We start from the raw sequence: 14,957 nt of genomic DNA, 5'->3' as shown, positions 1-14,957 counted from the left end.
AAGCAGCAGTGAGACTATATACCACTGGTACAGCTTCAAGAAAATCTGCTGCAGCAGAAACGATGATGTCGTGCAATGGTCCATTGCGATGGCCATCACATCGAACATTGTCGATGGCAACTTCAATTCGTTCGGATGGAAACGGATCAGCCTCTGTACATTTGTCATTACAAAAGAACTAGTGAAAGAACTAGTGCAAAGTGATGATAGCAACAAGGTGGATGGAGACAGAAAGAAAATCGATGGAAAAAGAGAGTTTTTGGATCACAAGAGATTTTAACCTTATTGTTCAGTTGGGAATACGTAGTTAGTGTATGATAGCATTGTCAGAAGAGACAAGATGCATGTGAGTTTCTCTGAGCTACTGATGAAGTCAGCAATGTTGCCGAAACAGTGAAGTACAATTATGGTACACCAACTAATTATTGTTTATAAATTTAAGTCATAGTATATTAAAATGCATAGTTTACATGACATTTCAGTTCAGGCAACTTTTCGTGTGACATCTTAAAATATTCGATTTCAAGAACCAAGTAAAAATTACTTTATTGACAAAATTTGTGTCTTTACTGTTATAAGCTAGAAAGTAATTTTGTGTGAATATATTTCAAACAAATGTATCTCTTCATGGCTAAACTGCCAACACAGTGCATTCTGGTTTGGGTTTGATCCTCGATAGGATTTCAGAACCTCGGAAGATAGTCCGAATAGTGGTTCGGAACCCACTTCGATCAGTAGGTCCCGCGTGTTATAGTCCGTATGCTGAAATGAGACATACAACTACAAATTAATAATGAAAACTCTTGTAATAAAGTAAAAACAACTTTCTCCTCGAATTTTGAAAATCTCTAAATGCAATATATGTGTTTATATATAAATTGAGACCTATACTTCCTATGGCATGTGATTTTATTTCTTGAAATATATATATATATATATATATAAGTACCGGTATGTGAATTCTTGGTTCATGGTTAAATTATAAGTTGTCATGTAGAGGAACGAAGTACAGTACAGTCCCACGAAATTGACTCCCGATACCTCGACAATCACTTTTCTTTCTTGTAATCGCTAAATGATTTCTGCTTCTGAAGGGTCTTCAATACAGCGAAATTAAACTACCGCTAATTTTAGAGTTTTTCTGTAATATCTTCAAAACAAATAAAAATATTCGAAAAGCATAAACGTACTGAACTAGACAATACAATTTTGCATGTGATACCGTTATCACAACTCATCCATCTGCTTTCGATTTGCAACTGTAGATAGATTTAGCATTTTTTGCAGGTTCTGTAAAGAGCGGCATATCAAAAGCAGATAGTTGAATTGTGGTAAAGATATCACATTCAAAATCGTATTGTCTAGTTCACTACGTTTCTACTTTTCGAATATTTTTACTTGTTTTCAAGATACTACAGAAAAACTCTAAAATTAGAGGTAGTTTAATTTCGCTGTAGTAAAAACCCTTAAGCTGAACATTATCTTCCAAATAATGTGGTTGTCTGTTAGTAGCTGTACTGTAGTAATTTCTAAGATCGCCTAACGAAGACAAAATGAGTCTGAGTGAGAACTTAGCATCACGAGATTTTTTTTTCTTACAAAGAGCTTCGTAAATACTGTTTAACTTTTAACAATTATTTTAGGCCATGTTGTAATTTTCTGTATCCTATATATGGCAGAACTTTTATTAGAATAACTGTTGTAAAATATGAGCTGTAATAACTTACCTAAAACTCGTTACCCTCTTAGTCTACATTGAGTTGAGGTTACAGAACTCCACTGTATATCCTTGATGTTTTCAGTTCTTTTAACACAGGCACAACTGATCTATAGCTAAAAGATTTGTGTAATTGAACATTACTTACAAGGAAAGTACTTGGGCTCGAACGGGCGAATAGGCACAAAAAGGACAGCATGTGTAATTTGAGCACACCAGAAGCAAACAGTGATGTCAGTTTTTCTGCAAGATGGTGTAAACGTTTGCAAGAGCAGGGCAAAGTAGAGAACGTGTCATAACTACAGGGCGTATATAAAGTCTGACCCGGGCCATTTTTACAGAAAAGGGTTGGGTGGATGGAAACATCGTCGAAAACGTATCCCATGATTTTTCAGGGCACACATTTTGAATGAAAAAGTTGTGTTCTAGTGTCCCCCGGAGGACCCCAGGCGGGATCCAGAAGTTCCAAATGGTGTGGTGGATCATGTGGTGTATCGTTGAAAAGGTGTTGTGAAAAGAGACAAGATGAAGTAAATCCCAGGTCTCTACGCTCACCCTGTACAAAATGGTAGGCAGTCAAAATGTCAAAAATTGTCATGAAAGAGTCTGTCACCACCATTTTTCATAGGGTGCGCACAGAGACTCGGGACTTGTTGCAGCTTGTTTCTTTTTAGAATACCTTTCAAATGATATACTACTTGACCTCTCCTTACCATTTAGAAATTGTGAATTGGACCCTGTTTAGGATCCTCCGGGGACCCTGGGGCAAAACTTTGTCATCGTTTAAGAATAAAATGTATCGAGCTGCATTTGCATGATGTACGCAATTACCTTATATATATATATATATATATATATATATATATATATATATAGACTGGTTCCATGCGTGATTTGAAATATTTTCTACTTCTCTCCTGTTTATCTGTATCAAACTCAATATAATTTATTTTGATTTCTTCTAGGGCAGTCTTAAGGTCAGATGGAGATTTACTGACTAAATGTATCACATTTCCCATATCCTCAAATATTATTAATAACTGTTCAAGTTATCAGCACGTAGGGCAAGAAAATATTTTAAATAATTACTATAGATGGAACTCATGGAATACGTTTTTAAATGGTCCCTTATACCAACATTTTTCTCCAGTTTGTCAGCAGAGTTGGTCGCAACCAACAATACGACAGTCCTACATGTTTCCAACTTCTAGTCAGACGCAGAATGCTGGACAGTATACTCAGTTATCATTTAGACAATCGATAATCGACAAAGAAATATCAATGCAGGATAAAGTATATTCTAATTCGTGTGAGATAGCTACAGCGGAAAATACCTTGAAAAGGAAAGATAATTCAAATTCAGATCAATATAGTACAGCAGAAAATACCGTGAGAACAAAAGATAATTCAAATTCAGATCCATATAGTACAGCAAAAATTACCTTGAGAAGAAAAGATAATACTCCAGATCAATGTAGTACATCTCCAGAGAGAATTCAGAATGAGTCCTCGTCCAAAAATGAAATATTTCCATGTAGTCAATGTCCTGAACATTTTTCTACAAAGTTTAAAAGAAATTACCATCAAATGAAATTCCATCGTGGAAGACGTTTTCAATGTCCTCAATGTTCAATATCATTTTATAAACCTTGTGATCTCAGGTACCATTTGAAAACTCACGAAACTGAGAAAGCTTTCATTTGTAAAGAGTGTGGAGGTCGTTTTAGATCAATTTCTGCTTACTTTATGCATAAGAAATCTCATAGCAATGAAAGATTTGAATGTGAGGTTTGTAGTAAGCAATTTCTGTTCAAATCGATCTATGAAACTCATCTTAGAACACACATGAATAATCCAGTATTTAATTGTGATATTTGTGGTGAAGGTTTCGTTAAGAAACTTTCTTTACGTGACCATATTAATAAACATATGGGGAACAAACCATACGTGTGTAATACATGCGATAAAAGCTTTTTTACTCATAGCGGGTTGTACTTACATCTACGAACCCATAAAGCTATTGAATCACATGAATGTGAAATTTGTAAAAAAAGTTTTTGTGGACGACGTAACCTAAAAAGACATATGAAGAGACACAGTGGAGAAAAATTTGTTTGCGAGTATTGTGGGAAAGCTGTTACAGGTCGCTCGTCTTTAATTGATCACATACGTTCCCATACTGGTGAGAAGCCTATTCTGTGTAGTGTTTGTGGGAAAGCCTTTGTATCCCAAAATAGTTACGTCGTTCATCGAAGAGTTCACACTGGAGAAAAACCATTTCCATGCGATATATGTGGAAAGTGTTTCAGTCAAAGAAGCCCACTCATTATTCATAAACGACTTCATACTGGAGAAAGACCATTCGTATGCAATATTTGCAGCAAAGGATTTCGTTCAAAATCTTCCATGATTTATCATAAAAAGCGTCATAATAAAGAAACATTGGGAAAGTATGAGGAAGTTCAAAATCAAAATATACCGTCCATATGAAGGTAAATATTCATTCTACATAATAGCTCGAAATTACATGTAATATATACTTGCCTGTGAGGGGTTAAGAAAACGCATTTAAGTCTGTATTTAATTTTGTTACTAATTGTTTCCCATAGTGTAATTATTAACATGATGCTTGTTAAAAGTAGTTGGGTTAATAGGTGACTTTCAGTCATTGTTTTGAACCCTCCTTTTTCGTATTTTTTTTTTTTTTTTCACTCGAAATGAGTATGACTGAGAAAAATATATTGAAGAATAAGTACTTTTCCGTAATCGCTATTTGAGATAAGAGAGTCTCTCTCTCTCTCTCTCTCTCTCTCTATATATATATATATATATATATATATATATATATATATATATATAATATGTGTGTGTGTGTTGATAAACACTGCGCGTGGTTTTTCCCGTTCCCTCCCACTTTCTTCATTCCAGCATTTGCCCTACACATCATGACTGGAATGTAAAACTGAAATATTTCATTTCATTTCATATGAGTTTCTTTTTGTTAGTTAGTTTGTGTGTGTGTGTGTGTGTATGCGCGCTCTCCAAGTTAAAAGAGGAAATTGATTTTGAATGTATTTTGCGGAAAGCTAGTGTTCACCTTCGCAGATTAGTTAAATTCTTCGTTGCCCTTCCTGTCATCATTATCTTAGCCGTATTAAAGTAATGTTAAATTTACCTTTGTATCTACAAAATAATTTTTCCAAAAGTATGTTTCATTCGATGGTATGTTTCATTCTTCTTATTTTTAAAGTTGGTGTTAGTGTACATACAGTAGATTGGTATGTCTTTCGATTAATATTCTCCATTGCAAGGTATTTAGTAGTTTAGTCGGAATGGATTTGTTCAAGTATATTTGCCGCTTATTTCGGGCATTCGTTTGAAACCTTCTCATTTCTGAGAACTTCCAGGGAATTTATAACAAATAACAATTGGATTCATGTAGCAGAGTTTCCCTTGCTTATGAGTTTGCTTTCAAATTTTAAATAGACCTAGTAGTTCATTACCATTAACATCTATAATTATAGATGATAACTAAAAGAAATTACGTAATAATGCTAGAATCAAGTGTATTTAATGAAATAACCGAAGCATCGAGTCGAACCATGCGCGATGATATACTTCAATTGAATGAGTGTGTGTTCTCTTTTAAATTAGGAAGATAAGTGACTCCTGGCTCCTCGAGTATTTCAATGAAACGCAATCAAGGAAGCAGTTCTTATGGCACCGTTGTTTGAGAGAATTACTTATAAATATACTTATAAATTTAATAGAAACGTGCGTGGGTTAGGTTCTCCCGTTTCCCCCTACTTGCTTCATTCCACCATTTCATTCATTCCTCATTCACCGTCTCCTTTAGCGTAGCCGGCATAATCGTGGAACGTAAAACTCAAAAATTTCATTTATTTTTTTTTTTAAATAAAAAATGCAGCTTACTAGATTAATGTGGCGTCGGACCACCTATTTTGTTCAGAGCAGCCCTTAACGCAAAGTGGAATGGAGTCGTATAGCTCATGATTAGTAGCAAATGGAATATTACATCATTCTGCGTGCAATGTTTCACTCAGTTCCCTGAAAGAGGATGGTGGCGAAAGTATGTGCCGGATTCGTTTCTCCAAAACGGATCACACATTTCCAGTTACATTCATATCCAGTTATTTAGCATGCTAGGGAGAAATTAAACTGAATCCTGATTTTTCTCTAATCACGGCGCAACATCTGGGCGTATTATCATCCTCGAATATGATGTTATTGCTCCGATACATCTAGGATATAGGTTGCACGCGGTCCTTTACAATGTCGACATAATCACGGCATTGACGCGACCGGTAAGTGTCAGCGCAGGACACACTGCAGCCGCCCAAAGTTAAAAGGAAGTATCTACATTTAGCTTGTTTTGAGAAAAACAGCAAAAAAGATAATGTTTGATCATTAACGTTACTGTTGAAGACTTTGTTTTCTTTTCTATTGTCTTTATCATAGGCATCATAGGGTAACAATGACATAACCAGGACATGCACAAGGTTAATATAATATATGTAGTACAAAAACACAAAAATGGCGCGAAATGCAGTTGCTTTCCTTTACCTTTGGCCGGCCGACTGAACCAGGATATTACGGCTCACATCATCACAGAGCCGCCGCCATGTTTCATGGTTGCAAGGAGACATGCTGATCTCTTCAGACCCTTGCACACACAAACACGGCTCGTGGTCAGAGTCCTGCAGGGGCCGGGCGCGCCCGGTTCGGCCCGGCCCGACCCGTTTCAGGTAATATCAAACTGGACCGGGCACATATCGGGCCGAACCGAGCCGAGCCGGGCCGGCCCGGATACTCTGAAAAACTGTTCGGAAACTAATGTTGTCAGCCTATTTTTTTCATGTCCTCCACTACCTCTACGTTTGCCGTGTTCGTACGGTCTTACTGTCAGCCTATGTTAATCGTAATGTGTTTGGGAAACTGACTCTTTATTCAAGACTGCGATGTACTGGTAATACTATTACTATTAGTACTTCTACTATTACTACTACGACCACTGCTAATACTACTACAACTGCTACGACTTCGCGTTAGAGTTGACATGTCTAGTGGTACATACTTTACAATCTAAGTACAGAATAAAATGGAGAAATGCTAGTTATTATGGCCGGTCTGCGTAGAATGAGAACCGATGCTTTATCTACGAGGGACAAAAGTGGCTCAGTAGAAAAAAGCACTCACATCTGGTGCTAGAGGTCGTCGGATCAATCCCTGCTCATGCTATGTGAGCTTTGTGGTGGACAAACACCGTGTGCGTGGGAGTTCCTGGGGTGGTCCCGCTTCCTCCCACTTTTCTTTCCACCAATTCATCTCATCATCATCCATACAGCCTGAGCCGTCGTTACCTAAAGAACGTATGATAAAGTCAAGTACTTGACCTAGTAAGTAGAATTTGGTACGCTACCATTAGACCACGGATGCCAAAACCATGAACTGGCGTGCTCATAAGATAAGTGCAATTTGTAGTAATGTTCAATTAGCAAGGCAAATATCGAATGGTGTTACATGTTCATGTATTATTTATAGTATGATGCTACAAATATAACAAAATATAATGATCAAATAAATCACCAAGTCGCCAGGGTCAATTAGGTGTTCCTGTATGGGATCCCTGGTTCGATCCGAGCTCTCGCCAAGTTTTTTTTTTTTTTGTCCTCCATTACCCCTGCCTTTGCCGTGTTCATACGGTCTTATTGGCAGACTCATCAACCCCTAACTCTTTTTAATCTCTCTCTAGTATTTCATCTCATCTTTCTTTTCGTTTTTAATCTATTCCAGAAGCTGGGTGTGTGGCTTATATTCTTTGCCTGATACCTTATTATTAAACCAGGCCTTGTTTCCTCTTTTTATTGATCTGAAAAATTAAAAAAAAAAAAAATATTAAAACAATATACATACATCAATACATAAATACATAAAAGACACATAACAATACAATAATACACATAATTAATGAGTTGTTAATTGAATAAAATAATAAAAGTATTATTCTAAAATATTATGGTTTCTCACCTTTGTAAAATAATATATATATATATATTAAATATTACTATTGGTCTCTCCCCTGTATGGTTGTTTTTCACCATTATGACACTTATAATTTATTTAAAATAATAAAACCCATTTTTAACAGGTTTCCCACCTGTATGCAATCCTTTAAGTTATACACGGTCTTCCGAACCTCGCCAAGTGAACTTTGTGGTGGACAAACACCGTGTGGGGGGTTCGCGGCGTTCTCCTGTTTCCTTCCACGTTATTCATTCCACTATTTCATTTATTTCTCATCATCACCGTCTCCGTTATCCTAGTCGGCATAACTATGAGACGTAAAGCTCAAAGATTTCATTTTCATTGTTTTGTTTTCGTACTACTAGTAATAGCAGTAGTGATATTCGCTGTCGTATTAGTATAGTAATGAAAACAATGAAATCTTTCAGTTTTATGTCCCATGGTTATGCCGGTTAGGCCAAAGGAGACGGTGATGATGAGAAATGAATGAAATAGTGGAATGAAAAAGGGGAAGGAAACGGGAGAACCCGAAGAAACCCACGAGCACGGTGTTTGTCCACCACAAAGTCCACACGGCGCGAGCTGGGATCGAACCAAGGACACCAGGCACCGGAGGTGAACGCTCTACCACTGAGCCACCGCGTCCCCTAAGTAGTGTAGTAATGAGGAGTAGCAGTAGTAGTAGTAGTAATTGTAGTAGCAGTGGCAGCAATAATAGAATTAGCACTAGCATTCGTACTCATAATAGTAATAGTAGTATTAGCAGTAGTAGTTGTAGTATTAATATCACATACGGTGTACCAGTTTTACCTATACGGTGCAGAGCCCTGCAAACCCAGGCCCGAAGACGGCCCGGCCCGGCTGGATCTATATTCTGTGCCTGGCCCGATTCTCGAGCCGGGCGGAGTACGGGCAGAACCGGGCCGGGCACAAACAGGCCAAGCGTAACCGGCCTGAGAACAACCAATTGTGATAAGTCAATCGTTCACTATTCAATGGAAAATGAGAAATGTGTCTTCATAACTTTGCACTGTATATTTGCTCTTCTCGAATGGGAAAATTGTGTAAAAGGTTACCCAAGGTTTGCTTTCTATATCCCTGTTCTGTCTGTCTATTTGTTATCTATGCTTGCTCTGTAAAGCCATGTTTATTATATAATACAGCTCATGGACGTAAAAGTCTTATACTACGCTCACTAATGCGTTACGAGTAACAGAGAAGATAGGTGAAACTGCTACACCGTATGTAGTACTAATATTACAACGACTACTGCTAATACTACTATTACTATTACTACTCATATTACTATAGAAATACGATAGCAAATACTACTACTGCTATTACTAGTAATACTATAATAGAACGACAACTAATAATAACACCACCACGTATACTATTAATACTACTACTACTACTATTACTGCCACGACTACTATCGCTACTCCTATTAACGTTACTACTACTGGCAGCGAAGCAAATCTCTCTTCAAGATTAGGGAGACGGGTAAGATCGTTCCCATATTTTTGTTTAAGCGATGTTCAAATTATGTATGAAGTTGAAAAACAATGCTATGGAGGATCACGGGAGCACAGTATTCTTGAACATTGGGAGGCGGACAGATTTGAGGCTTATTCTGGGGGGCATCAATTTCAGCTCACTTCCCTTTGTGGCAATCGGACACATATAATCACATTTCTCCCCAAGAAACACATTTCAAATCGAATTATTGGGGAGGACAGTCCCCCCAGTTCAAAGAAGGGGATTTTCCCCCCTCATCCACCCAGGATTTGTGCCAGTAACCACTGGTATAACACTACTATTACTAATACTACCGCTGATACTACTTCTAGTATTACTACTACTAATTGTAAGGCGGATACTACTACTACTACTGCTGCTGCTAATACTACCACAACTACTGTTTCTGCTTACACTATTACTACTACTACTACTAATCTTGTGAACACGCCAGTTCATGGTTTCGGCCTCCGTGGTCTAATGGTAGCGGACCAAATTCTAATCAGCAGGTCAAGGACTTGACTTTCTCATATGTTCTTTAGGCAATTACGGCTCAAGACGTATGGATGATGATGGATGAATTGGTGGAATGAAGACAGTGGACGAAAACTAGCTAATCCGAAAACTCCCAAGCTCACGGTGTTTGTCCACCACAAAGCTCACATAACACGAGAAGGGATCGATCCGACGACCTCTAGCACCAGATGTGAGAGCTTTACCTACTGAGCCACCGTTGCCCATCGTCAAGCATCGGTTCGCATTCTACGCAGACCGGCCATAATAACTAGTATTTCTTCGATTTTTTCTGTACTTAGATTGTAAAGTATGTACCACCAGACATGTCAACTCTGACGCGAAGTCGTAGCAGTTGTAGTAGTAGAAGTAGTAGTAGTAATAGTAATAGTAATAATATTAGTAATAATAATAATAATTAATAATAATAATAGCAGTAGCAGTAGTAGTAATAATAAGAGTAGTAGAAGTAGAGTACTTTACAGTCTTGAATAAAGAGTTAATTTCCCAAACACATTACGATTAACACAGGCTGCTAACATTAGTTTCCGATCCGTCGTTCACAGTGTTCGGGCCAACCCGGAATGTGCCCGGCCAGTTTAGAGCCCGGCTAGAGATTCGGGCCGGGCCGGGTCGAGCCGGGCACAGAATTCAGATCCATCAGGGCTGGGCCGTCTTCGGGCCTGGGTTTGCAGGGCTCTGCTCGTGGTTTGAAGTAAGTTAAACGATGACTCATCCGACCATATCAGACGTTTCCAGTCACAGCTGTGCATGTTTGTGGCACTGTCATGCTATAACGTTATGGTCCCTTGTTAGTAATGTCCGGATTTGTATGTAATTACATATTTTTTCCTTCATATATAGGTTCGTCAAATCCTTAAATGTTTGTGATTCACACCTGTAGGGTGCTTCAACTCAAGTTTCATATTAAATATTTTTACATATTTTGACCGATATTACATATTTCTATGTTTTCCACACACACACACACACACATATATATATATATATATATATATATATATATATATACTCCATAGTTCTGGATAATCACAATAACATTTTAAAACACATTTTTCTGACCAGAACAAAATGAATCATTTAATAACTATACGATTTTTTTTTTTTTACAGTTTCAAGGACCTAACGTCCTCTTCATCAGACATTGAGAAAAAGACAGATGACAGCAAATCTTATATCTTCCTCATAAGATATAATGTCTGATGAAGAGGACGTTAGGTCCTTGAAACTGTAACAAAAATCGTATAGTTATTAAATAATTCATTTTGTTCTGGTCAGAAAAATGTGTTTTAAAATATATATGTGTTTAGTGTCGTTTGTTTTAGAAAGTCCGTAATTTCGGAGAACAGGCTTCAGTCCGAAAGACACTCTCATCCTAACCCCTTCCGCAAATCCGTCATTGCTGGTAATTAGTAATAACAACAATTTAAAACATAAGAAATGAAATCAACCAGGAATCACAGTACACGCACTATCTCTACATTCACATATGGAATTAAGAACTTTTGTCGGAATGGTCGAATGCGGGACTGAATCCCGGGTTTCCCAATAGAAGCGGAAAAGCTAACCACTCACTCATGTTTGTTGGGGAGTCACAGACTTGCGCACACTTATCTTCTTTATCAGCAAATGCCAGATAAGAGGTTGATTGACAGTATTTTTTGCCAGGATTGCGCACAGGATCGAGAAGCGACATTGCCAGATGATAAAAACAGAATTGGGCATAATATCTAATGAAGAAAAGAAAATGAGATTTCTGGATGCTAAATCTCAAATACTAGTTACTCGTATTTGGAAGGGAAACTCCACCACCCTTATTTGTAAAGACAAACTTCAGAGTATCACGAATCAAAATTATTCTAAACGATTCTATTGTAGTATATAATATGGCTTTGTCCAGTTTTCAAAATCTAACCAGATCAATAATTTTATAAAATGTTCAGGTTCAATAGTAACCTCTGGGTAGGCAATTAAAATGTTTAATTCCAAAAGTGAAAGGTGACACCTGCGTAGGCAATTAAAGGTTTACCTGTGCAAATAAACAAACCGAGCATTGTGATTGGCTGTGGTCTGGGGCTGAAGGCCAATAAAATCAATGAAGCATGGTGCCTTATTTAGACTGAAAGTCGCCTGCTGTTATACTGTTGACGGACTTGAAATTTAATTCTGTAGCCAAAGGTGAACTGTGTCCTATAAGGAAAAAAGAAGTCTGTAGGCAAGAATTTATCGAAAAGTTCGAGGAACTTAAGAGATGCACAATGGCAATAAGCATGGAAAGAACCTTATTTCTTAAATCCATCGGACATAGATTCCAAGGAAAGAAATTGTGAATGAAAAAAAAAAAAAAAAAAAAAAAAAACCATTGTAAATTATTGTTGAAGTAATTATATAAACAAGTAAATTTTTGGTACATTCACTATGTTGTTTTGATCTGGGTAACACAAAAGTAGTTTTTCATTTTCATAACAATAAACATCTAAGTTTGGCAACATTGTAAAGAAAACTGCGCAAACCTGGATTTTTGGATCTTGATCTGTATAACTGAAAAGTGTGCGCAATCTTGGATCTGAAGTGTGCGCAAGTCTGTTGCACCCGTTTGTTGTGCTTGACTTTATGATCCATAAACAGAAAATTCAGTACATTCCTGACTCTAAAGAAGCTTAAGGAACAGTCTGTGCATTACAGAATTTGGGACTTTATCGAAGCACCTGATAGGTGGTAACAGATTATTACGTACGTAATAAATGAATAGAAAATACATTTTCAACATTTCTGTTCCATTTCAAAGAAGTTTCTGTGGGGGTAGCAAAGGCGGAAGCAAGAGGTGCATTAACAAATTAGGTGATTTTTGAGCGTCCCACACAAAGATTGCATTTTTTTTTTAGTCTTTTAAAGTAATGCGTGGAATTGTAATAAAACAATGATTATTTTTCATTGTTACTCTAGTACGAATGTTTATGAAAGTCTCGGAAGTCAGACATAATAAACTTATAGGCTATAACAGATGGACGAGGAAATGATATTTATTTATTTATTTAACAATCACCTGATGCAGCTCAAAGGCTATTTTATACTGGATATCTAACATGGAAAGGATTTGGGAGGGTATTGGCCAGGGCCTGTTTTAGTAGGTACCATCCCGGCATTTGCCTGGTAGGACTGAGGGAAACACTGGAAAATCCCAGTCAGGATGGTCGGCAACGGGAATCGAACCTAATACCTCCCGAATGCGAAGCCAACTTTATACCACTTGAGCCACTGGATATACGTAATGAACAAAGAGAAGAACATGCTATTTTTGAGAAGGCTACGGCGTCGAAACTTAAATTTGTTTTGTTCGTTTGTTCAGTAAATGTATTATTATCTTCCCGATGTATTATTTGTTTGAATTCACACACATAGTACAATAAATTCTGTATGTCATGTAACAGTTTTCCTTGTTTTTGTTTTTTTAATTCACAATAAAAAATATTGCTTATAATGGATATAAAAGTTAAAACTTAACTGAAACTTATTATATACACATTGATTCTTTTTTGGGGATTCAGACTAAAAATGTGTTAAGAATTAAAATTGTTTGAAACATGTTTTCGAAATTCATGTTTATTTTCGAGGTTTTGTATTATTATCTTCATCCACTACTACTTAAATGAGTTTTTGTATTGTAGAGAAGCGTAACAAAACCTGCTTTGTCAATTTAAAGCAGAATTTAAAAAAAAAAGTCCAAAATTTCCCAAGCAAAGCAGAAAAAACCGCCCCCCCCCTCCAAAATAAATAAATAAATAAATAAAAAGACGGCTTTTCCCCCGAACCCTTGCATCTCTATTTGGGATTGAAATAAGTTAACGATTGGCAATCAATTCAAAATTCAAGCTCAATACTTTCACTTAAATGGCATAATTAACATTTAATATTAATTCCTAATGTTTTATCTTCAGTTTATGACTTGTTACGCGAGAAAAAAGATTTGATTTAAATAAAAAAAATCAGCAAAAATGATTTTAAAAAAAAAAATCATGATTTTTTTTCTGCCCTGATTTTAACCCTTATTGAACTTGTGTAATGTAGACCTTGCATATGGGATAAGATAACACTCTTTCAAGGACAGAATTGAAAAGCAAAAAGCATGGCGAGAAGTTTATGCAAGCCTTGCCCAGGATTTTGAGTTCATGGACAAAAAGAAACGAGAAACGACAGGTATGTATGCAACAGCGCAAATCTGTCTTCAACATGGGGGGGGGGAGGGTAAGGATCGTTCCCCTATATATATATATATATATATATATATATATATATATAGCAATGTTCAAAATATTTCTGTGCTCGAGAATCAATGCTATGGAGGATCAGGGGAGCAGAGTTGTCTTCAACATTGGGAGGCGGGCACTTTTGAGGCTTATTCTGAGTGGACATTAATTTCATCTCACTTTCCTTTTTGGCGACCGGACACAAATCAAATTTCTCCCCCAAAAAGAACATTTCAAATCGGATTATTGGGAGGGAAGATTGGAGGGAACCTATCCCCTTCATCCCCCGGGATTTGCGCCAGTGTATGTATAGAGCAATGTAAAACAAAATTACTAATTCGAATCTTATAATTTAATCTACTATGACATTGGTGTTAATTGCATGGAAAACAAAATAATATACATACAATATGTAACAGTGTTTCAACAAAAATTAAAAACTAATATAGTTTGCAATGTACCGCAGCATCAATTCTCATCGAAACGAAAATAAATGTTTACGACATCTATTTAAAACGGGACTGTTGAAGCTAAACATGTTTAGGCATAGACCTATTTTTTTTCTAAGTTTTGTACCGTTCTCCACACCTCTTCAGAACAGTTTTTGTAATCCTTGTTAAAAAAAAAAAAATAATAATTTTCGCGATTATTAATACTTTTATTTGTTTGCATATACGGAGATTTGTAGAAACAGTGCAGAATATATTGTGTGTGTCACTTATTTCGCTCATCACGGGCAACGATATAGTCGGCGACGCGACGTGTGCAAAGTACACCGACACCGATATTATCGGTGCTTCCTCCAATTTTGTCGGTATCGTGTGCAAACACGCTAACACACCACCATCAAAAAACTGGCGCTGCGATCGTCGCCTGAATATCAGCCCAAAAATTTA

The 14,957-nt window shown here is 36.8% G+C and overlaps 1 protein-coding gene across 19 annotated transcripts in view; it reads left to right on the top strand.

Annotated features, from left to right (window-relative positions):
* The window catches only part of LOC145663063 (uncharacterized), a 287,238-nt gene that overhangs the window by 42,317 nt on the left and 229,964 nt on the right, over positions 1–14,957 (top strand). Inside the window, exon 4 of one of the 19 annotated variants that reach the window (XM_081729230.1) lies at positions 2,683–4,209. The exons of the other annotated variants lie outside the window; for them this stretch is intronic. Within the exon in view, the coding sequence (XP_081585356.1) occupies positions 2,683–4,207 (1,525 nt within the window). The 3' untranslated portion in view covers positions 4,208–4,209. Of the gene's footprint in view, positions 1–2,682; positions 4,210–14,957 lie in introns of those variants that run through there. 19 annotated transcript variants of the gene reach the window in all.

The sequence above is a fragment of the Thermobia domestica genome, chromosome 10 (genome assembly GCF_964235325.1).
Source record: "Thermobia domestica chromosome 10, izTheDome1.hap1.1, whole genome shotgun sequence".
Lineage (NCBI taxonomy): Eukaryota > Metazoa > Arthropoda > Insecta > Zygentoma > Lepismatidae > Thermobia > Thermobia domestica.
The sequence above is the reverse complement of the archived record's forward strand: the minus strand, read 5'-3'. Positions and strand labels throughout refer to the sequence as shown.